The sequence below is a fragment of the Erpetoichthys calabaricus genome, chromosome 12 (genome assembly GCF_900747795.2).
Source record: "Erpetoichthys calabaricus chromosome 12, fErpCal1.3, whole genome shotgun sequence".
In the NCBI taxonomy this organism is placed as follows: domain Eukaryota; kingdom Metazoa; phylum Chordata; class Cladistia; order Polypteriformes; family Polypteridae; genus Erpetoichthys; species Erpetoichthys calabaricus.
This window is the reverse complement of record NC_041405.2, coordinates 136,161,931-136,186,709: the sequence shown is the minus strand read 5'-3', so window position 1 is coordinate 136,186,709 and position 24,779 is coordinate 136,161,931. Positions and strand designations below refer to the sequence as shown.

Below are 24,779 nucleotides of genomic sequence, written 5' to 3'. Positions count from 1 at the left end.
GTCTGAGTGATTGAAGGACAATTGGATTATTGCTATATTGACGATAGTTTGTATTTACTGGGCATAAAGCAGGGAATATAAAGAAGTACTGTAAGATTTTAATTCTATTGCAGACCAGGCTTGTGTATATTCATTGCTCTGTGTCAATGTCCAGGTCTTATGGCTTGTATATTTGCAGTAATAAAATTAATAAATAAAACTGAAAGATAGGTAGTGCCATGCCCATCTCAGCTTTAGGTTGTTGTAGGGTCGCCCTTTAGATGTGTGGATATTTCAATCTATGATCAAGTCTAACCTGCATTTCATCACATGAACAGACAATAAACTCAAGCATAGGATTCCTTCTGTATTCAATTAAAATTGTCCAATCATCCTCATAAGGTTGTCATGTCTGCTGCACACTGGAATAGTTTGTTGCTGACTTTCATTACAAGAAATCTGAGGTCATCTCCTGGAAAAGAGGGAATTTCTATCTGCAAGTGAAAGGGGAGCAGCTGCCCCATATGACGGAGGTCAAGTATATCAAGGTCCTGTTCACAAGCAAATGTAGATGTGACTGCTATTGACCAAAGAGTCATGAAGAGATAACAGTTTTTTACACTTTGTTCCAGATTGAGGATGGAATAAAGAAAGTAAACTATTCAAATGAACATTTTAATTTACCAAAATATCCATCCTTTTCTGTGACCAAAAGCTTTATGTGGAACAGTGTGTTGGGGGACCAGGGAGGTGTGTGAATTTTTTAATATATACAGTAAATACAGATTGGACCTCATTCTTGGTGGGTATATTGTTCCTGGAATGTACATGGATGTATGAAAACCATGCATGCTCAGGACTTATATAAAAGCGTGAAGATGATTGCGTGCATAAAATGAACACAAGAGTTGATACAGCAGGAGTGAGTGTTGGCTGGTCTAGTGTATGCATTTGAGCGTCATCAAACTGCATATATTGTTTCTTGTGCATATTTAATGGGTGCTGCACACAGGAATTTCAAATATTCTTTGTCGATAACATTCTGAATTTGTTTTTAATAATTTCAAAGCACAGTGGGTCATTGATGAGATGAGCTGAATGTAATGCAACTCGGTTGGTGTGGGTGGGTGCTGGTGGAAAGCAGTAGATCGAGACTGTTATTTTAAAATGAGTTCATCAAGAACACGGGGTCACAGTTGGAAACTTGTTAAGGGTAAATTTCGCACAAAACATTAGGAAGTTTTTCTTTACACAAAGAACGATAGAAACTTGGAATAAGCTACCAAGTAGTGTGGTAGACAGTAAGACGTTAGGGTCTTTCAAAACTCGACTTGATTTTTTCTTGGAAGAAATAAGTGGATAGTACTAGCGAGCTTTGTTGGGCTAAATGGCCTGTTCTTGTCTAGAGTGTTCTAATGTTCTAATGTTCTAACCCCTAACGGGAGCAGCTGAAAGAAGAAGAAGAAGGTGCAGTGAGAGTAACAGCATCTATGGTATTTGGAATAGTTTTGCCATTCCGTGGACCATTATATTGTTTCAGGTTAATTACAATCAGATGCCTTAAACTAATAAACAATGTACGGTTAATTTCAATGTATTTGATAAAGCTACGTCAGGGATGTGGATCTAAAAAAGAAAGAGAAACAACCCTGAAACAAAAGCACTGCTTTGACGCTGGGTGCCGCCAGTTTGCAAAACCGAGTGGAAAACTTGTGTATGCCAGGGTTTGAGCTACCGCCAAGTTTAGGTTTTATACATCACGATTTGAGCGTGGAAACGGAAGTACGCAAGATTTTTGTGCATACGCACCATTTATACATGAGGCCCCTGGTCTCTTCAGCTTATCATGTTGCCACCAGTATCTTCACTAAGGGAAAGGGATGGAGAGTAAAGTGAAGTACTCCACTGAACAATAGTCAAACTTGCTTAATAAGATTTGGAGTGATTGGGGCTGAAGCCTATCCCAGTGGCATTGGGCTCAAGGCATCAACTATGATAAATGAAAAATGTGTGTAGAGAAGATTCTGTTCTTCAGACATCTTGGATTAATTAGCATTAGTAAAAATGAGTATTAATGAGATATCAGCTGTTAGATGGAATAAAAATAAACTATTGCACAAGTGAGTTTCCTCCATTGTGTTTTTTCAACTTGTGCTACAACTAATTTTTTTAAGATGTGGGATCTCTCCTAGTCTCCTCATGGATTCAATTTTTGCCATATTGTTGTTTTTATCTGAATTTCCCTTTTAAATAATTTTTTTTATCATATTCTTAGCTTTCAGTCTCATATTGTGTTAGAAATCGTTTCCCTCTCTTCAGTTGAGGTGTCATGGCACAAATATATGCAGGTTCAAAACACTTACTTTCCTTTGCAGTGAGCTGCTGTCAGAACATAGTTTGGGAAAATGAGGGACCCTCCACAGCTGTACATGGATACCCCACTTTTTATCTTCAAGATGGCCATGTAAGGTCGACTGTGAGGTGAGGCTTCTTTTCCATCAATGATCTTGTCTCCAGAGACACCTGACAGGAGAGAAAGTAGACAAATGAATGTGTATAAGAACCTGAAACTCTCCGCAAATATGACCAATTTAGCCAAATGAATCTTCTGCACGGGGAGAGAATAATAAATCAATAGACATTTATCAGATCAATTTTGATTATTTTATTTGAAGACTTAAACCTGCATTTGATTTCCTTAAAAGAACAGAAATTCATCAAGGCACAACATTGAACTTACCTGCCAGTCCAAGGCAGACGATGTTGACGACAGTCCAGTACACTCCAGGCATGGCTTCACTTGTGATTATCTCTACCAAATTGGCATCTCAGATCTCACTTTTACAGGAGATGATATGAGGAGGAGGTTGGATGTTTGTCGTATGAAACTGACCACAAACTGCACTGCTGTCACAGCACTTTGGATGGGGACATGACTTGGAGATTTTTTTAATCCAGAAGCTCAATTTTTAAAAATTTCAGTCATTAACAGTGAAAAAAATGAGTAAATTTAAAGACTCCAAGATGCCCATATATACAAGAAAAGGCTACTTGAAGATTTTATCGTGATAATGAAGCTGAGCACATTTGAAAAGCAGGATTTCTCCACTGAAAAACAAATAGATATACTCAATCCTATACCCAAATATGTCACCTATTTTGCTTATTATGTTTCCATACTTTCATGTTCCAAGTGTTATGCCCCAGTTCTTTTCTTCTTATATTAGATTATTAGAATAATGTAGATGAGAAAAGGCCATTCAGCCCAACAAAGCTCTCCAGTCCTATCCACTTAACTCTTCTAAAAAACATCAAGTTGAGTTTTGAAAGAATCTGAAGTTCTACTGTCTGCCACACTACTTGGTAGCTTATTCCATGTGTCTATGTTTCTCTGTGTGAACATTTGTGTGAAATTTACCTTTAACAAATTTCCACCTGTGTCCCTGTGTTTTTGATGAACTCATTTTAAGATAAGAGTTTCAATCCATTGGACTAATTCCCTTCACAATTTTAAATACTTCAATCATGTCTCCTCTTAATCTTCTTTTGCTTAAACCGAAAAGGCTCAGGTCTTTTAATCTTTCCTCATAACTCATCCTCCGACTTGTACTCCACACATCAGGGCGCTATATAACCTATCATTCTGTAAGCCTTCTTAATAGCTTCTGATCACTGTTTGGCAGTTGATAGTGACAAGTCTACTACAGCTCCTAAATCCTTCTTATAAGCTGTACTTTCATTTTGCAGACCTCTTAGTACACAGTAAAATTAAATTTTTATTCCAATAGACTGCTGACAGCAACAACAGAAAATAATTGTTTAGAAACCTTTAAAGAAAACACTGCATTGATACTTTGCAGGAAGAACAGAGATTGTAGGGGAAGGTCTGGCTTAGCTGGAAAGATGATCTGGAATAGGAAGCCATACATTGGGCTTTGGAAAACCTTTGCTTAGTGTTAGTGAACTGAAGAGAAGAAAATAGTGACATTTTTATATTCCTGTCACTCAGAGTCACTACACTAGTCATATCTGAGGAATGTTACGGCTCCTAATATCTTTAACAAGGTGTGACTCCAGGGTAGTCTCTCTGACGTTTTATAAGACATTTCTAGCTCTGGATGTGATTCCAAGCCTGGAATTTAAAGTTCCTCTTCTTTTCAGAGCTGGGGTTGCTGTTGGAAGAGGTGTTGGTGACTCCAGCAGGGGACGCTTATCCTATGGTCTGAAAGTGGATTCCAATGCCCAGGTGCAGTGACGGGGACACTGTGCTGTAAAAATTGCGGCATCCTTCGGATGAGATGCAAAACTGAGATTCTGACTCTCTGTGGTCACAAAAGATCCCTGGACATCTTTCATAAAGGGCAGGTTACTACCTGATGTCCTGGCTAAATTGTCCACCTCAAGTTAGTCATTCTGATTACCTAATCATTCCTTATCTCTGACTGATTAATTATCTCTCAGCCCTTCACCACCTAATAGCTAATGTGTGGTGCATCATCCAGGTGGATGCTGCACATTAGTTGTGTTTGAATTGGCTCCCCACTCATTATGTAAGAGTGTTTTGAGTAGCGGGAAAAGTGCTATATAAATGTAAAGAATTATCATTATCATTATTATGTTTATTCTGAAGCTGAGAACTGAGTTTCGTGAAGAACATGGCTGTGGAGGCCATCATTTAAAACTTTGAAACAGAGTAAAAATGTTCCTAGCCAGTTCACCAGGGCTGTGTTCTTTTAGAGAACTCCAGTTCTTGAGCGCTCCTGAGGTTGCAGGCTTTCATACTAACCGTTTCCTTAATTAGTGACCAGTTTTTCAAGCTAATTCACTTCTTTTTCCTTCATTTTAATTGACTTGTTTTTTATGATTCAGTCCTTTGAATTGCTTCATTTTTTCCATGAACAGTATCAGGGTATTGTACCATGTTAGTCATTATGAATGTAGTGAGAAGTCAAGCAAAATGACAGCTTTTATTGGCTAACTAAAACGATTACAATATGCAGGCTTTCGAGGAAACTCAGGCCCCTTCCTCAGGCAAGATGTAATAAAGAAACTGGAGTTCCCTGTGTTTATATAGACACTAGGACAAATAACAACATTGGAAAAGCTTTGAGTGAGACATCTTAAATGTACAAAATTAATAGACCTCTCCAGGCTAAGATTCATTTAATAAGAGAACAGTACCCAAACAGAAATGAGATATGAAGTGAGACAACAGAGGACGAGCTAAGTCCAGGCCTTACTCTAACCAGTTTCTTAATTAGAAGCTGAGTCTTGTTAATAAAACGTATTATTTAATTGCATGGCTTCACATTTCTTTATTTTCAGATATTTTATGATAGACACAGGTTTCTTGTCATGTGTTGGCTCGTTTTGTGTCTTGTTATTGTTTGGTGCTTAATTAAGGAAAAAAAGACACTATTAAGGGGTCCGAATTGTAAATACCCAGTCAGTTAAAATTAAGCAAAAAAATTAATTAGCAGCAAAACTGGTCACTGATTAAGAAAAGGGTTACAATGAAAACCTACAACCAGAGTAGCCCTCTAGGACCAGAGTTGGAGACTCCTGTTTTAGGGGTATGCAAGGTCAAATGGCTTTATTATTTTTTGTTCATCTATTGGATTATTTGTGTTCTATGACATATCTCATGTTTATTTAATTCTGGAATTAATATTATTTAAATTTTTTTGTAGGATTATATAATAAACAACTAGTCAGTCCCAACTATATTGCGTTTCCCTCATTCCATTCAGTGAGCAGAGTTATGTGGTTGCTATACCAATCCATAATGATGAAGAAGGCACTGAATCAGAAGATAAAGCTCTCAATTTACTGGTTGATCTACATTTCTACCCTCACCTATTGTCATGAGCTTTGGGTAATGACTGAAAGAATGAGATTGTGGGTACAAGCAGACAAAATAAGCTTTCTCTGAAGGGTGGCTGGGCTTTCCTTTAGAGACAGAGTGAGAAGCACAGACATCCAGGAGAGGCTCGGAGTACAGCTGCTGTCCAATCACATCAAGGGGAGCCAATTGAGGTAGATCGGGCATTGTCATACGGATGCCTCCTGGACACCTCCCTGTGGAAGTTTTATGGGTATGACCAACTAGGAGGAAACCATGGAAAATCCCAAGAGTTCGCTGGGAAGATTATATCTCTCAGATAACCTAGGAATGCCTTAGGATCCCACAGTATGAACAGGCAAGTTTGGCTTGGGAAGGGATGTACTGTATGAGCCTCACTGCTATGACTGTTGCCTCTGCGACACTGTTTCGGATAAGCAGTGGAAAATGGATGAATGAATGAAAAATCCGTTCACAACAGATCTTTGGAATGCCGAATTTACAGATGTTAGGTTGTGGTGTGAAATTTTGTGTATAAATTGATGAATATTTTTTACGACTTTATTGTAACTTAGACAAAGCAATGTAATATTAGTGTTTCATCATTGATAAGAACAGCAATGGTTTGCTGTTTAATTGTATGACAAGGCTGGGGGAAGTGCCTAAAACCAGATTGGCAAGTGATTCTCTGCAGGACTCTCTCAATCAACCGCCACAGGAAAGCCAATTTATCTAGCTGGCATGATTCACCTTAACCCTTAAACTGCCACATACTTGGGGGTTAATGCACCCCTGGACGCCAAATACTTTTTTGCTGCACTTTTTAAATAACCGTCATAATTCACAAAGAAAGTGTGAAATTTTTTTTCATACAAAGAGCATCACAATTACTGCAACACTGATCATTTTACACACTGCCAATGAACTGTAAAAGCTATTAAAAAAAAAACTACTGAAATAATCTATTATTATATGTACAAGGAGTAACTGACGCCATTGTTGAAATTCAGTAAATCACCGAGCCAACTGCGCTTGAACTGGCTGCACGCAGGAACACAAGAGGTAAGCGCTGATTCTTGCAGCTATTCTAGTGCAGCGGCTGAATCCCAGAGACAGTAATGCTGAAGTGCTGCAGGGGCCGGGAGTGGTCATGAGCTGACTGCACAACGAATATACGGCACTGACTGATCAGCTCCGGCATGCTGGAAAATTGCACTGGGAAGAGACTATAGCTGGTTGCGGTGTTCAATGAATGTACTTCGCCAAATATACTCGGCTCCGGGGTGTTGGCAAATTACACTGGGAAACAACTTTAGCCAGTTGCGGTGTTCAATGAATGTATGTTGCTGAATGTACATTGTACATTGTAGATGTAGAAGGTGGTGGGGAGAAGTTTTAAAGTACAATACCTTATAAACAGTGGTAAGTCTATGGGATTTGAGGCATTTTAACAAAGGTTACACAATAAAGAATACAAAAGTGTAAAGGAGAGTAATATAGAACTCTACCAAGACAAAACATTAGGTAAGCAAATAATGTTGCCTTCATGATACAAATATTTTTATGGTTAAGGGCCTGAACTGCGACACAAATGACTCTTCTTCTAACAAGGAAGAAGTCAGGAGGATGCCTTCCCTATACTGTGATAAATTTAACAAATAAACATCAAAAACTGAAGGGTAGCTAGGCTACCATTGAGTATCAGATACGGTTGGCTAAATAGAAGAAGAGCATGGCTTGCAGATTCATGCAGATCTGCATTTCAGATATGTGCACACTGAGCATAATTGCTACTAAGTGTAATTAGAAGTGTAACACTATTGGATGCCACAGTGCTATTTTATAATAATAATAATAATAATTCATTACATTTATATAGCGCTTTTCTCAGTACTCAAAGCGCTATTGTGCTTCTTACATGAATTGCCAATACTGACAGCATTATTTTTATTCTGAATTCTCTATTAATCTGTATAATAATGCTGCTGGTCATTTCCATGTTATAAGAATCAGTAAACGAGGTGTGCTGAGGACACACAGGATTTCACTTTAGTTACTTTTACCTATTTACCATTATCTTCCTGTGTTGTCCCCTTAAATATTGTGTAGCATGATGTATTACTTTTATTATACTTTTGAAATTGCTTATTAAATGGGCTAGGATGCCAAAGGTGCTCTAAGGGCATCACATAAGATCCACATCCCAAATAATAATTTTTAATTCTTTCTCTTTTATTTTCACTTAAAATGTTCAGGTTTAAGAGACAACTTACACCTAGAGAGTCAAGCAGATCTTAAACATCATCTGTCCTGCCGGCATACATTCGAGACACAGTGGTGTGACTGGGTGTTAAATTTAGTGGGGACCAGTAAAAGAATATTATTTTTATAGGTTGGGAATGGTGCCCTATGAAAGCCAGTCACTATATAAGAGAATAATTTGGAGGTAACAATAATTATGTATTTTGGTCTGGAGTTCATATTGAAAAATATGGGCATTTGCTTTAGAAATGTCATGAAGAGAATTACTGAAATGGTTTAGTGAATACAAGGTAAGAATGTACTAGGAGGAAGGCTGATGAATGATGTCAGAATGTAGCTGAAGATGATTAAGAGATCTGCAGATGTTCTGTAAACAACAAGAGTGGACAGTTGTCACACACACAGGAATTTCAAGGGTGGTAGCTGAACCTAACAGATGTGAGAAGAACACAGTGGGGGCATCTGTCGGTGAAGAAAGACTCACGGATCTTGACTTTGCTGACGATGCTGTGATCTTCACTGAGTCAATGGAAGATCTGATTGGGGCTCTCGTGAGACTGAGTAAGGAGAGTGTCTGGGCTTGTGAGCATTGTGGATAAAAACCAACATCCAGCCCTTTAATGAGCTCTTAGGCACAGCCATCAGCAGTGTGTCTGTCTGCAGTGAGAGTGTCGACCTTGTCGAGAGGTTTACTTACCTCGTCAGTGACATTCATGTCTCTGGTGACTCTTCCTATAAAGGCAGTAGACGGATTGGGAGAGCATGGGGGGGTCATGAGGTCACTGGAAAGGGGTGTATGGTGCTCCTGATGTCTTTGCAAAAGGACAAAGGTCCAAGTCTTTAGCATCTTGGTGCTTCCTATCTTGCTATATGGCTGTGAGACATGGATGCTGTCCAGTGACCTAAGATGAACACTTTCTTTTAAAGTCACTTCATTTGGTGAGTTTGATTTGTTAATTTTATCTGACGGCGTGTTATCCACTTTTTATACTTACTGGCTTAAGTAATCTGAACATTAAAAAGAATAAAATATTGAACAGCAAGAAAAAAAAAAATGACTTCAACCCTTTCTAACATATGCAAATGTTCACTTCATACAGTAATGGCTTAGCATGAGTAGGATGTAATTGCTGGACTGACACAACAAAACACAGAAACTGGGAAATAACAGTTTGCCTAATTAATGGTGTCAAAGTAAAGGAACAAAATTGTTTGGGATGAAAATCAGCACTTGCTGCTTGATGGACTTTTTAAAAAGATCTTGAGGCTGATGAGTAATGTTGAGCTAAATGGCCTGATTTTGTAAAAACCATAGGATTTCCATTGGCTGAATGTAGTTTGCACGGTGGACCATTCTCAACTTGCAATGATAATGTTGTGAGTGAAAACCACAGACAGTTTACTGATGACCATACTGACCAGGTGTCACTATATCTTTTCCACTCTTTTTTCTTATTTTCCTCCTTTCTGCTATGGTGCTTTTTATGATATGTTGAGTCACTCAGGAGTCAGACGTGTTCCATCTTCTTGGTGTGCATGTCAGTTTTTTGGTAACACTTCAGTTTAGGTACTGCAAAAATACTCTTATGTAACAAGACTTTCACAAAGGCTTCTTTTGGTTTTCATGTCACTTATAAAATGTCAGTAGACAGGTTATTTACAGTATCTTTATGTAGTGTGGTATACAGTATATGGTGGTAAAATGGCTTATTGAGAAGGATTCACAGGTCTTATACTAAATATGTAATATCACGAGAAATGTATCTCAGTTAAGCCCCCTCAGACCACTCCAAAGTGACATTTTGTTAGTCAGTCACATTTCAAAGATGAACAAACACTTTACTGGTGCTTTGTAAATGTTATGAAGGCTCAAAGGAGTGTTTGTTAAGGTCTTGCTACATTTATTTTTGCAGTACCTAAACTGTTAGAGCTTTTTTAATTAAAACTATTTAGAGGTGAAATAAACTTTTACTCTCTAAGCATTGTTTCACATCACTTGTAGTTGTTCTTTCTCTTGTGACTGCATTGGCCATGCCCACATTTAGCTGCATTCTGACTGGCTTGCCATACTGATTGTCAAACATTGGCAGTAGAATGGGTCGTACTGAAGAGCTCATGTATGTTTGCCTCCTCCACTTTATCACCCTGAGGCTGCTTTCAGACAGACACAAATGTAAATTCCAACTCTAAAAGTTGTAATCTGGTGAAATTCCAAAAAGCGTCTTACTGCTAGGGTGTACAAATAGTGGTGGTTGTTGTCTTTCCTGTCTCAAAATATCCAATATCTTAGGTTTGAATTCCATGTCTGCTTATTGTCAGTGTTGAGCTGTTCTTTAAATTATTCTCTAGGCACTCAAGTTTTTCTCAAAGATGTACATTTTAGGTTGACGTATATTTTAGGCAATTCCAAACTTGCCGAGTATGTATGTGAGAGAGTGGACATCAAAGGTCCCTTCCTTGCATTCAGTGCTGTTTGGGCAGGATCCAGCCACACCATCCATCCATCCATCCATTTCCGCTTATCCGAGATCGGGTCGCGGGGGTAGCAGCTTGAGCAGAGATGCCCAGACTTCCCTCTCCCCGGCCACTTCTTCTAGTTCTTCCGGGAGAATGCCAAGGCGTTCCCAGGCCAGCCGAGAGACATAGTCCCTCCAGTGTGTCCTGGGTCTTCCCCGGGGCATCCTCCCAGTTAGATGTGCCCGGAATACCTCACCAGGGAGGTATCCAGGAGGCATCCTGATCAGATGCCCAAGCCACCTCATCTGACTCTTCTCGATGTGGAGGAGCAGTGGCTCTACTCTGAGCCCCTCCAGGATGACTGAGCTTCTCACCCTATCTTTAAGGGAAAGCCCAGACACCCTGCAGAGAAAACTCATTTCAGCCGCTTGTATTTGCAATCTCGTTCTTTCGGTCACTACCCATAGCTCATGACCATAGGTGAGGGTAGGAACATAGATCGACTGGTAAATTGAGACCTTCACCTTGCGGCTCAGCTCCTTTTTCACCACGACAGACCGATGCAGAGCCCGCATTACTGCGGATGCCGCACCGATCTGCCTGTCGATCTCGTGCTCCATTCTTCCCTCACTCATGAACAAGACCCCGAGATACTTGAACTCCTCCACTTGGAGCTGGATCTCGCTACCAACCCTGAAAGGGCACTCCACCCTTTTCCGGCTGAGGACCATGGTCTCGGATTTGGAGGTGCTGATTCCCATCCCAGCCGCTTCACACTCGGCTGCGAACCGATCTACAGAGAGCTGAAGATCATGGCCTGATGAAGCAAACAGGACAACATCATCTGCAAAAAGCAGTGACCCAATCCTGAGTCCACCAAACCGGACCCCCTCAACGCCCTGGCTGCGCCTAGAAATTCTGTCCATAAAAGTTATGAACAGAATCGGTGACAAAGGGCAGCCCTGGCGGAGTCCAACTCTCACTGGAAATGGGTTCGACTTACTGCCGGCAATGCGGACCAAGCTCTGGCACCGATCGTACAGGGACCGAACAGCCCTTATCAGGGGGTCCGGTACCCCATACTCTCGGAGTACCCCCCACAGGATTCCCCGAGGGACATGGTCGAATGCCTTTTCCAAGTCCACAAAACACATGTAGACTGGTTGGGCAAACTCCCATGCACCCTCCTGGACCCTGCTAAGGGTGTAGAGCTGGTCCACTGTTCCACGAGCAGGACGAAAAGCACACTGTTCCTCCTGAATCCGAGGCTCGACTATCCGACGGACCCTCCTCTCCAGGACCCCCGAATAGACTTTTCCAGGGAGGCTGAGGAGTGTGATCCCTCTATAGTTGGAACACACCCTCCAGTTCCCTTTCTTCTTTTCCAGCCACACCGCAAATTAAAATGAGATTAAGTCGGTTGCGAATGTTATCTTTTTCCTGACTCTTTTTTCAGTAGTACCCTGCTAAGTCTCTTTAGTGGTGTAATGGCCAGGCATATGTAAGCCATTAAGCGCCGTGCCTCATGTTTTTTATACTGAGTATATTGTATGTATATTCTTATTCCCATGCCTGCCAATAGCTTTATACAATCAGCCTGCTGTAGTTTCATCCGCACACAGCTCCCTCCTTTCTTCACTGGAACATTAAAGTGGACAGTTCCCTTTATATATATCTTCGTGACATGTTTGCATTAAAACTCATTGTGACCCTCTATTAGTCAACAAGACTCCTACTAATTCCAAACCAAAAAACCAAGAGCAAATGTCACATATGTACACGTGGGAGTCAACGTGAAGGCTTTTCTAATGGTAATTCCACCCCAAGTCAAGGGTTGGAGCTGGTTTCCTGGCACCGCCTGTTCTGGTCTGGCTTCCTCTTAAGGGGCTCTGCCACCATATTTGAATCAGTCTACATTTTGACTCCAGTCTGAAAAGACCTATTACCAATTTTCTTGTTTTTTTCCATCATTTATAGGGGGTTCACCTTAGAGATGCCCCGACCCTTTGTCTTGTTGTATCTTTACAACAGACATTAGAATCAGATGTGGTTGGTAGCCAAGTAGAGTAATTAGGAGAAGTCTTGTGGATTACTGTTAACATCAACAATCCTATGGGTCAGTGCTTCTATGGCCTTTAAATCAGAAATTTAATACTAGTAAGTTCATGTTCATCAGAATCTGAAGCTCAAAGAACAAGCCAAAGACTTCATACTTTGCACTGAAATATTTATTGAAGCAGGTAAGCAGTCACATGTACTGGAGGTTCTGGTTATGGAAACAGAGGCGAAGACATCCTACATTTTTTGTGTCACCTAAATCTGCGTGTGCATGGCAATGTAATATATGGTGCTGCTCAAGACTTTATCTGGCTTAGTGGAGCAGTTGTTGTCTCATCTTCGCTTTGGAAGAGAAATTAACCAGAGCAGCTAACACCAATTTTACTTTTGATCCATTTGAGGTATGCAGGCACATTTACATACATGTCACTCCCATGAGAATCTTCACAGTTTTCACGATTCATATAAGACACAATTCCCACTGCGGTAGGAATGTTGTTTCTTCCTGGACAAACTAGTGGGCCTCCTGAGTCTCCCTGAAATACAAAGGGCCAACTGTAATTTGTAAGCATATCAAGAATCAACATGAATGATGGATAGCCATGTTTAAAGAAATCAATCTTTGTCATCTGCTCTTTGCAAACAGGAAAATGCTCTTCACTTACATAACAAGTCCCCTTTTTGTCGATACCTCGTGCACAGATCTCTGAAGCAGAGTTACAGTGTTCCTTGATCTTCACAGCCACCTCTCTCAGAACATTGCTGGAATTTCCTGGAAAGCTTGTAAGTCCCCATCCTGCCACCAAGCAGGTGGTGCCAGGCCCAAAGTGGTCGTCTTCGCTTGGCAGTCGGATTGTTTTCACTTCTTTTGTGATTGTAGCATTGAACTGCAGCTATTTAAAGTGGAAGAAGAGACAGGTTGAAGTCAGTTTGACGTTACACCACTGAGACCTTAGTATACAACCATGAATACTGGGTCAGAATGAAATGGAAGGACATGGAGTTTATTTCAACTTTAAGAAGTTTAGTAGTAGCAGCACATGGAAACACCATCTGCATAGGGTCTTCATATTGTTGACTGGAGCAGTGAAGGCCTGCTTGTGCTTCATCATAAAATACCTGCAAGTGGACTTGATTTTAAGTTAGTCAGATTGAAAGGTTTGTGTTCTTCCTCATGTTATTGATATTTTTTGACAAAGAAAGTAAAAAAGATTTTCATTGTGCATTGGCTGGATTACGTAAAAAAATATGCAATTATATTATGCAAACGGTCAGGAAGCCATTGCTTGTCTTAGGTTGTATCTACTGCCGTTGGTGGGGATGTATGTTTTAAATCTCAAAATGTTTTCACTAAGGATCAAACCCAAGCTAAATATGAGGACTCATTCACTATCAAGGTAGGAAAAGAAAACAATTTAAGATACCTGAAAGTCTGGAAGGCATGGAGTAAATCTGAAACTGTGGAACCTATCTGTACTGAGAGCTACACTCACCTTCAGAATCATGATGTCATTTTCCAAGGTCATGTCATTATATGCTTCATGAGTAATCATTTTCTGAACTGGTATTCTCTGCTGGGACTTCTCATTTTTTGAATGGTAATGAGCCCCCAGAATCACAGTGATGGCCCTGTTGACCAGAAAAACAGCAGAGTTAGGAATGAGTATAAGGAACAGTGAGTGAACTTTGAGTAACACAGTGACTGTTCTAGAATGCTCCCAGTTGAGCTGTCGTAATGCATGAAATCAGAGAATGTTATAAATGGAAGGCAGAATGTTAAAATGAACTGTCAGCGGCTATGCCACCTGCACTTCAGAATGGGTCTTCCACCTGAAGCTAAGTGTGTTCGGGCCTGGCCCAGTAATTAGATGGGAGACCAACTAGGAAAAGCTTGGGTTGCTGCTAGAAGGGCTCTTTGTGAGGCCAACAGGGGATCCTTACCTCACGATCTGTGCGTGGATCTCAGTGCAGTGATGATGATACTGCACCATAAATATGGCACTGTCCTTTGGATAAGACATAAAACTGAGGCTATGACTCTCCATGTTCATTAAAAATCCCTGAGTATCCTTCGTAAAGAGAAGGGTGTTTCCTGATGTCATGGCCTTGTCCATTCTAGACCCCCTAATCATTCCTTCCTACTAACTGGCTAACAATCTCACCCCTTCATCATCTATCGCTAAATGTATGGTGAGTGTACTGGGTCAATAACTGCCATCGCATCATCCAGGTGGGTGCTACATATTGGTGGTGGTTGAAGTGGTTCCTCTCTCTGTATGTAAAGCACTTTGAGTAGCAAGAAAAGCTCTATATAAATTGTTATTATTATTAAAGATAAACAAGGAACAGACCACAAAAAAAATTCAGACACATTTTAGATGACATTTTAAATGGTCTATTCTATATTTAAAGACAGCCAAGACAAAACTGTGTTTAGAAGTACTGCTAGTGTGACTAGCTAATAGGTGAATTCTTAAAGAGAACGATATTTAATGGAAGAAATGAAAGATGAATAGTAAATGGTAAGGCAATAATTTTCCTTAAAATGGGCAAAGAACAAAACCATCCAAGGGGCAAAACCACAATTTAGAGTCCAGACAGGCAGAGTCAACAAAGATGAAATTCTTTAAAACCGTATATACTCGCGTACAAGTCGGGTCTTGATACCCAAAAAATTGATAATAAAATCAGACTCCGACTTATATGCCCATTCAAAAATATGACACTTACTTTTTATTTGTTTTTTACATCTTCTTACCTCCTACAATCTCGCACCAGTTTTTCAGACGCATTGAATTTTGTTCCAGCAGCACAGTTACCAATTTCTTTCACCACTTCAATAACTTTTAATTTAAAACCAGCTTCATATTTTCTTCTGATCGAACGCTCCATCGTAGATAAGGGATGCTCTTATGATAAAGGTGCATGAGGGTGTGAGATACAAAAACACAAAAACAGTGCAAACGTCGCTTCAGAATAGTTCGGGTATTACCATGTGGTCATGCAGGGAAAAAGTATAAAGTTGGCACAGTGCACAGTTTTCATTTGTCTAGTGTGAAGTAAATATTTCTTTGCTAAGTTAGTGTTATTTGCATGAAACATGCAACATCAGGTCAACAATAGTCAGAATTCTGCCACAATTCAGAAGCAACCAGTTTAACAAAAGCATACCAATTTACCTCTTGTATATACTGCAATTTTTTGATTAAGCAGGTTATTGATCATGAGACATTTATAAAAGTCTATGTATTTATTATAACAATAATGTGTAGCAGAGGTGGCTTTTTCGTTTTTCATCTCAGACAATTTAATTGTGCTCCATTTATTTTTGTATCGCTCCCTCAGAGTAAGTACACACTGAAAGCTAGGGGGCACCACTGAGCCCCAAACCCAAAACACGAACATGCAACTCAGTCCTGGGTTCAAATAAAATGGGGGTTCATTACAAATATACCTTTTTATACAACAACTCAACAAGTGTCTTTTCTTCTTTCTGTTTCTCTGCACTGCTATCCCTCCAAGGCAAGTGTTGCCTGTCTCCACTCCCGGCTCCGTCTTGCCTGAACAAAGCATTGCAGTCTCTTTTATTGAAGACCCAGGAGTACTTCCACTGCCAGGACTTTGCCTGTTTGAAGTACTTCCAGGCCATATGGAAGTCCCTATTAATATGGAGTGTAACTCTCTGCAGCACCCCCTAGTGGTACCCACAGACCTCAGCAGGGCTACACTATTGGACTACAATCCCTGGCATTCCCTGTGAGTGTCCAAACAGGTAACAGTATCCAAGACTACTGCCATCTAGCTTACGGGGGGAGACAACAAGCAGGGGCACATGGGGTTGAGGGTGATAATCCTTTGTAAATATCAACAAAACTCACCATTACAGTAAAGGAGGACTCTTTTTGCTTGGAGGAATGTGAGACTCATTGGCTTGACATCAAATCCCTGCGTGTGCGTGAGTAGCGACGCCTAAACACTGGCAAAAATGTTATCAACATCTGGCGAGAGAGTGGAGTGAATGCACAAAGCAAAAAACTTAATGGACAACATTTTGTGTACATTTTATTATTTTGAACTGAACTCTGACTTGGCAGACTCCGATTCTGGTGCAAGTGATCTGGAGATTGAAAACAAAAGTGACGCACCGGCATCATCTGATCGCTCCCCAGCTGATCGTGGTGCTGAACACATTTGTGTAGATGATGCACCTACTGCAACATTCACCTGGGAAGACCAGCACTTTCAATGACAAGAGATATAAGCCAGATTGTGTCACACTGTGGTGAACATGCAACGAGAGTGGCCACACAATCGAGAACAGACATTTTATGCTCATTTATGTGAGAAACTATTATTGTGTGTGCTTTTCAGAAAACTGAGGTTTTTGGAAAAATATTCAGCACTGGGAGAAAAGGGGGAAAAATCAGACCTAAAAGAGTTAATTACAACTTCTATTTGTTTTGCTGACAGAAAAATCCCCAAAATTACTCCAAACAAAATCCTGGAAACCAATGATACCAGTCAGTTTGCCTCTGGAATAACAGCAAAAGCAAGTTTTTTATGATAATATGTGTCTCTTATGGTTTCAGGCCTAAATGGGAAGACTGAAATTGTTAAAAATCCTTCACAAGAAGTGGCAAAGCCAACAAAAAGGGAACTTTTATTTATTAGTTCTTCAGTCAAAAACAGAGTGCTATTATTAAGTACCTGTAAAAAGCAAAAGACTTAACTGTAACAATACTAATTAGACTGTGAAGCAGAAATTCCAAAATTAAGAATAATAATCTTCATTTATGCAAATAACAATGTTAAGCAATGCTAATGAAGAAAACTAATAAAGAATGATTGACAAATATTTGAAATTAAAATGAACAGGGGCCTAAAGGAAGCAAATGATAATATAAACTGAGAAAGCTCATAAAACGTAACTAAATATCTCATTGTAAAGCCAAAGCTAAGATTTGAAATGCAAAAATTCCTTATATCAAAAAACTCAAGAGAGATAGCACAACTTTTTCTTTTAAATAAAATCTCAGTTGAGGTAAGATGTAACCGACACAGCAGCTAACAGTTGCTAATGCAGCCCAGCTATGGTAAAGGCAGTCTTACAAAGTCCCCCTAAAGGAATTGTCTCAAAGAAGTCATTCTAATAGCAGCTCATTCCTGACAAAATAAAGACAAGAGTTCATGGGATCAAAGGCACTGGAGTCAAATTCAGGACACTGGGTCTGTCGGACGGAAGTGGCAAATTCTGTGCCATCTCTTAGGCAACATGAGCAAAAGAGCAATTCATTGATCCACATTGTAATGTCTTCTTGTTTCCATGTGAATCTTCAAAAGTTTCAAAAATGTCCCCAACTAGTTAGTAATTAATATATGTATATTAGCTGTGTAAGCCCGTGCTGTAAAAAGCCTGGGCTCCTAGAAATCATGGATTCTGGCACTTCAATCAATCAATCGCATTGGTTGTGCATTAGCGGCTAAGTGATATTCTCTTTCCCCTGTGGTTTTGTTTTGCCGATGTGCTCGTCTCCATTGTTTAACAGTGGCTAGGCAAGTTTGTCTCTCCTCAGAGGTTTTGTTTTGCTGATGTGATCGTCTCGCTTGTGTATTAGCAGCTAAGCGAGTTTCTCTTTTCTATGAGGTTTTGGTTTGGCGACAGAGTCGCTTTCTTTGAGCTTCATGCTGTAACCTCACACTTCCGGGCCGGATAGACAGACAGACACACATCCACATGTAGACATTTATATATATGTACTAGCTGTATAAGCCTGTACTGTAAAAAGCTCGGGGTCCTTGAAACTATTGAAATCGTCAGAAAAAAAACTATATATATGTGTATATGTATAGATGTATGTTTTTTCTTAGAGTGTACTATGGGGTGCTATGGCTGTGGATGCACTATTGCCACCCAGTTCCTCATACTTGAGAGTGGTATATGCATATTGGTGTTAAGTCACTAAGGAAGCATGTCTTTTACATAGGGAACCATAGACACATAGATTAAGTTACCAAGTAGAGTGGTAGACAGTAAGGACCTTTAAAACTAGACTAGATGTTATTTTGGAAGAATTAAAGTTAGAGGACTGGCGAGCTTTGTTGAGCTGAATGGCCCATTCTTGTCTAAATTGTTCTAATGTTCTAAAGTCAAAAGCAAGTCTGCTTTTTGCCACCTGAAGAGGAATTAAACTTGAGGACTAAATTTCTTTTATGTAAAATTAATATTAACCCTTTGACCTCAAAAGACAGTCAGTCCTGTTGCATGCTGTAATGGTTCAGGATAAGAATGAGTCTCTCTGCATCAGAGTTCAGGATCATCTCCTGGAATTTACTGGAAAGGGAGCAGCTGCCTTGGATGATGGAGGTCAGGTCATTGACCAAAGAGTCATACAGAGACAAATATTTTGCAGCCTTTTTACCAGACTGCAGATGAATTAAAAGAGAGTAAACTACTCAGATAAACATTTCAGGTTGCACACCTAGCTATTCTTTTCTGTGACCACAAATTTCTGAAATAGAAAATTACAAGGATTAATTGCTAAAATGAGTTTCCCCTTCACATTTGTTCAGTAGACACCCAATAACAGGGTCAAGAGTTTAATAATATATGAGTTCCTTGGAGGAGACCTACCACTTGTTCAGATTTCAGTTGAGGTAATTTGGCCAGGAACCCTGCCAGGCACAGCCATCTAATAAATGCCAATGGCCAACAACTGAACACTCATGAAATATTACATCCCTCGGATAATGTAGGAGTGCTGGGGAGATCCCTACAAATACCTTAGGATTCTTGCTAGAGATACAGTAGGGTCTTTTTAACTTGACATGTTACCACCAGTACCTTCAACAGAAGATGTAGATGGAGAATAAAGTGAAGCACTCCTCTGAATAAAACTCAAATTCACCTAATCAGAATTGGAGTGATGGGCTGGGTATCTATCCCAAAGGCATTGGGCTCAATATAGCAAATATGGTCAAAGAAAACTGTGTATACAAGCTTCTCTTTTGTGAACATCTTGGCTTTGTTAACTTGAGCACACAAACACAGGTTAATCAGTTGTTAGTAGGGGTAAAAATAAATATACAAATATTTAAGATTTGATATGTAAGATCCCTCCACTGTGTTACTTCAACTTGTGCTTCAAATGATGTTTGCCTTTATTTAGTTTTAAGATGTCACATCCTTCCTAGTGTCCTAACAGAGTCAGTCAGTGGCACCTTACTGTTTCTGATGTACTTTCCTCTGTAAATCATCTTATTCTATTATTAACTCCTAGACTCCTATTGCATTATTATCTTGTTTCCTCCCTATGCTGGCACACATACAAACAGGACAAATAAACTTACTTTCCTTTGCAGTGAGCTGCCGTCAGGATGACGTTAGGGTAAATGAGGAACCCTCCACACATTTCTAATTGTCTCTCTTTAGTTATGATCAAAAATGCTATGTAAGGCCGGCTGTGGGGTACGGCAACTGTCCCATCAATGATGTTGACTCCAGAGACACCTGAGAGGTACAACATGGAAAAAAAAATGAAACTCTTTGTCATTGTGTCCAATTTAGCCAAATGATTCCTTTGCAGGGTAGAGAATAGCAAAGACACATTGATCAGATCAATTTTAATTATTTTACAAAGCTTCTCTCCTAAAATCAGGTTTTCTTAAAAGAACAGAAATTTGTCAATGCCCAACAATGTACAGTATCTCATTCTAGCTTACCTGCCAGTCTGAGGCAGATGATGGTGATGGCGGTCAAGAAAACTCGTAGCATGGCTTCACGTGTGATCATCTCTGCAAAGTCAGATCTGTTTTATAGAAGGCGATATGGGGATGGGGATGAAACCGACCACAAACCACACTGCTGTCACAGCAGTTTAGATAGGGAGGTGACTTACGATTGTTTTCCTGTCAAATTACTAGTACAATGTAGGTCGCTTTCAGTGTCATTAGTAATAAAAAAATTAAGTGAAGCAAAAGACTTTGAGATGCCCATAATGTGTATAAAAGAAAAGGTTAAATTAACTCCTAATCAGGGTCAACATAAAAGATTTGAAATACTGAGGCATAACTAATCCTATTTCTAGAGGTGGTTCTCTACCCAGTAATGTTATGGTCATTATGGGGGTGTCATACTTTGATATTCCAAATGTTTTGCACAAGTTCAGTTTAGATAGATAGATAGATAGATAGATAGATAGATAGATAGATAGATAGATAGATAGATAGATAGATAGATAGATAGATAGATAGATAGATAGATAGATAGATAGATAGATAGATAGATAGATAGATAGATACTTTATTAATCCCAAGGGGAAATTCACATACTCCAGCAGCAGCATACTGATACAAAAAAAAAAAAATATTAAATTAAAGAGTGATAAAAATGCAGGTATAACAGACAATAACTTTGTATAAAGTTAATGTTTACCCCCCACTCCCCAAACCCCTACCCGCCTTGTGTAAAATTGAAGAATCGCATAGTGTGGGGTAGGAACGATCTTCTCAGTCTGTCAGTGGAGCAGGACATTGACAGCAGTCTGTCGCTGAGGCAGCTCCTCTGCCTGGAGATGATCCTGTTTAGTGGATGCAGTGGATTCTCCATGATTGACAGGAGTCTGCTCAGCGCCCGTCACTCTGCCATAGATGTCAAATTGTCAAGCTCCGTGCCTACAACAGAGCCTGCCTTCCTCACCAGTTTGTCCAGGCATGAGGCGTCCTTCTTCTTTATGCTGCCTCCCCGGCACACCACCACCCCAAACATCTGATAGAACATCTGCAGCATCTTTCTGCAGATGTTGAAAGATGCCAGCCTTCTAAGTAAGTATAGTCGGCTCTGTCCTCTCTTGCACAGTGCATCGGTATTTGCAGTCCAGTCCAATTTATCATCCAGCTGCACTCCCAGGTATTTATAGGTCTGCACCCTCTGCACACAGTCACCTCTGATGATCACGGGGTCCATGAGGGGCCTGGTCCTCCTAAAATCCACCACCAGCTCCTTGGTTTTGCTGGTGTTCAGGTGTAGGTGGTTTGAGTCGCACCATTTAACAAAGTCCTTGATTAGGTTCCTATACTCCTCCTCCTGCCCACTCCTGATGCAGCCCACGATAACAGTGTCGTCAGCGAACTTTGGCACGTGGCAGGACTCCAAGTTGTATTGGAAGTCCGATGTATATAGGCTGAACAGGACCGGAAATAGTACAGTCCCCTGCGGCACTCTTGTGTTGCTGACCACAATGTCAGACCTGCAGTTCCCGAGATGCACATACTGAGGTCTGTCTGTAAGATAGACCACGATCCATGCCACCAGGTATGAATCTACTCCCATCTCTGTCAGCTTGTCCCTAAGGAGCAGAGGTTGGATGGTGTTGAAGGCACTAGAGAAGTCCAGAAACATAATTTTTACAGCATCACTGCCTCTGTCCAAGTGGGAGAGGGATTGGTGTAGCATATAGATGATGGCATCCTCCGCTCCCACCTTCTCCTGGCATGCGAACTGCAGAGGGTCCAGGGCATGGCGGACCTGTGGCCTCAGGTGGTGAAGCAGCAGCCACTCCATGGTCTTCATCACATGTGACGTCAGAGCGACAGGCCGGATGTCATTCAGCTCACTAGGATGTGATACCTTTGGGACTGGGATGATGCAAGATGTTTTCCAAAGACTCAGGACTCTCCCCTGTTCCAGGCTCAGGTTGAAGATGCGCTGTAGAGGACTCCCCAGCTCCAATGCACAGGCCTTCAGAAGTCGTGGCGATACTCCTTTGGACCCACTGCTTTTCTGGCACAAAGTCTCCTCAGCTCTCTGCTTACCTGGGCTGCTGTAATTGTGGGTGGGGGGAAACTCTCTCCTATGCTGGTATCAGCAGAAGGATGGGTGGAGGGTGCAGTACTCTGAGGTGAGAGTGGGTTAGGGTGGTCAAACCTGTTAAAGAAGTTGTTCATCTGGTTTACTCTCTCCACGTCTCTCTCGATGGTGGCATCACATCCCACACTTCCTTCATGCTGTTATTCTGTAACTTCTGCTCCAGCTTTCTCCTGTACAGCTCCTTCGCCGCCCTGAGCTGGACTCGGAGTTTCTTCTGCACACGCTTGGGCTCATGCTGATCACCGCCTTTAAAAGCCCTTTTCTTCTGGTTCAAATGGCCCTTGATGTCACTTGTAATCCATGGCTTGTTGTTAGCATAGCAACATACTGTTCTTACTGGAACTACAATGAAAATCACTGTTCTGACAAGTTTACTGTCATGTGCACAAAGCACAATGAAATTCTTACTTACATGCATCCCTTAAAACTACTGAGAGCAACAAGAGAAAAAATATGTGAGAAAATGTATGCATTACATAAAATTCAGGTGTGTTGGTGGATTGTACAGGCACTGTGACCCTCAATGGCCTGAGTTTAGTAGGTGGGCTCTAGGACCTTCTCAGTCCATTTCAGGGAGGGGGGCCAAAGGTTGTCTCACCAGGATTGAGCAAAAGGCTGAAAACAGGCCTGGAGAGAACTGTAGTCCGTCACGTGGACCACTGTCACTCACACACATATAAACACACACACACACACACCATACTCACACACTGTGATATTCTGCAGGTGACAATTAACATAATCTAAATAAGTTAATGAAAAACATAAAAACCTTTGTAATTAATTCTTTATGTCTGGCTGTAGTGATTTTCATGAAATAAGACTTGCAAAGCGATTCAGTATTGACAAATGTGAGGGAAAAGGAGAAGTGAAAGGCAAATGTTATTACAATGACAGACCATTATGGATATCAGGTGGATTCGGCACTGGGATGGCAAATTATAGGATGTCCAGATTTCCAAAGTCCCAAATTTAGACACTTGTTTAGCATGTATGCCTATGCATCAAGCCCATCCATGATTGTTTAATGGCTGCTTTACCTTATCATCAACACCAAGAGTTCAGGGCATGGAAAAAAAAACACTTTCACAAGTAAACACCTGAATCTTGATGCCCCCACAATCTCCTGGATCATGGAGTACATGACCAGCAGACAGCAGTTTGTGAGAATTTTGGAGCTCTAAGGAAGCTGACCATTGCAGTGAGGGCATGGGATGGAGGTAAAAAGAGGAAGGACTTGACAGGCACTTGATGAAGAGAGAAGAAAGACCTCACTGGCAATGAGGGAGGATCTCTATAAGTCAATGTTGATGAAAAGAAGCCTGAAAAACAAGATCAGAGAGGGTGAAAGTTCAAAGTGGACTGGTAGGACACCAGCACTGCTTTCTAAACACACTACAAGACTTTGGGGATCCTCGGTACAGATTATTGGTCCTTTTCAGGATTTGAAGAATTTTACTGTATTATTACATGATTTCTGTTGTTTTTTCTTTTGCTCAATTCTTCATTCTTTCCTGTTTGTTCTTTGTATTTTGAAACCAGCTATACACATAAAGTCACCACCATCAAATGAGAGATGTGGCCGACAGCCAGGATGACTCTCTCTTGTATGGACCAGGGGAGCAAGCCTGGTCAGGACAGTACCTTCCCCAGAACGCTAGATGGCAGCCCCACTGGGTTGCAGCGGTGCCTAGGACTCCTGCAGAGTTTCATGGGAGTTGGAGTTTGGTGCAGCCCTGTTGGGATCCGTGGGCGCCGCCAGGGGGTCCTGTAGCTGCTGCAGAGCCCTAAAGAGCAGCTCTTCCTCCACACCTGGAAGTGCTGCTGGAAATAGGGCATCAAGCACCTGGTGCATTTCCGGGTGCGTTATAAAAGGGGCCAGCAACCACTACTCCAGAGTCGGGAGGAGGAAGACGAAGCTTCCCCAAGGGAGAGTAAAGGAGAAAGAAAGAGAAAAGACAAGGAAAAGTATTGTGTCGTGCTGGGGACTATGTGTTATACTTGTGGGGAGTGGGAAAGACGTTTCCCGCAAGGGATAAAGAAAATAAAAACCACTTGTTTGCTTTGAACCTGTGTCCTACGTCTGTCTGTGTCAGGGCTGGCCTTTACAGTGGGTTATTGCAGTTGTATCTATGTGTAATATTACAAGCTCCTTTAGTATAAATACATGTGGTACGCTCATCTGTCTAGGATTTGTCATGATCAGGCTTATGGTCTTGATTTTTTTTCCACCTGTTTCTTGGCTTATAAAAAACCAGCAACCCCGCGATTCTCGAAAGACTCGCAAATCCAAGAATGGCAATCACTTTCTGTTCC

The 24,779-nt window shown here is 40.8% G+C and overlaps 2 protein-coding genes across 4 annotated transcripts in view; both read right to left on the bottom strand.

The window, feature by feature from the left end:
• LOC114663164 (mast cell protease 1-like) overlaps window positions 1-20,503 on the bottom strand; it is a 28,200-nt gene extending 7,697 nt beyond the window's left edge. Inside the window, exons 1-5 of one of the 2 annotated variants that reach the window (XM_028816914.2) lie at window positions 20,318-20,503; window positions 19,946-20,105; window positions 14,092-14,227; window positions 13,264-13,491; window positions 12,759-13,134 (exon numbers count right to left, since the gene is read on the bottom strand). In XM_028816914.2, the coding sequence (XP_028672747.2) occupies window positions 12,955-13,134; window positions 13,264-13,491; window positions 14,092-14,227; window positions 19,946-20,105; window positions 20,318-20,387 (774 nt within the window). In that variant the 5' untranslated portion in view covers window positions 20,388-20,503 and the 3' untranslated portion in view covers window positions 12,759-12,954. Of the gene's footprint in view, window positions 1-12,758; window positions 13,135-13,263; window positions 13,492-14,091; window positions 14,228-19,945; window positions 20,106-20,317 lie in introns of those variants that run through there. The other variant, XM_051935351.1, reaches the window with a different exon arrangement.
• The window catches only part of LOC114661558 (duodenase-1-like), a 271,168-nt gene that overhangs the window by 137,161 nt on the left and 109,228 nt on the right, over window positions 1-24,779 (bottom strand). The gene's annotated exons all lie outside the window — the stretch shown is intronic.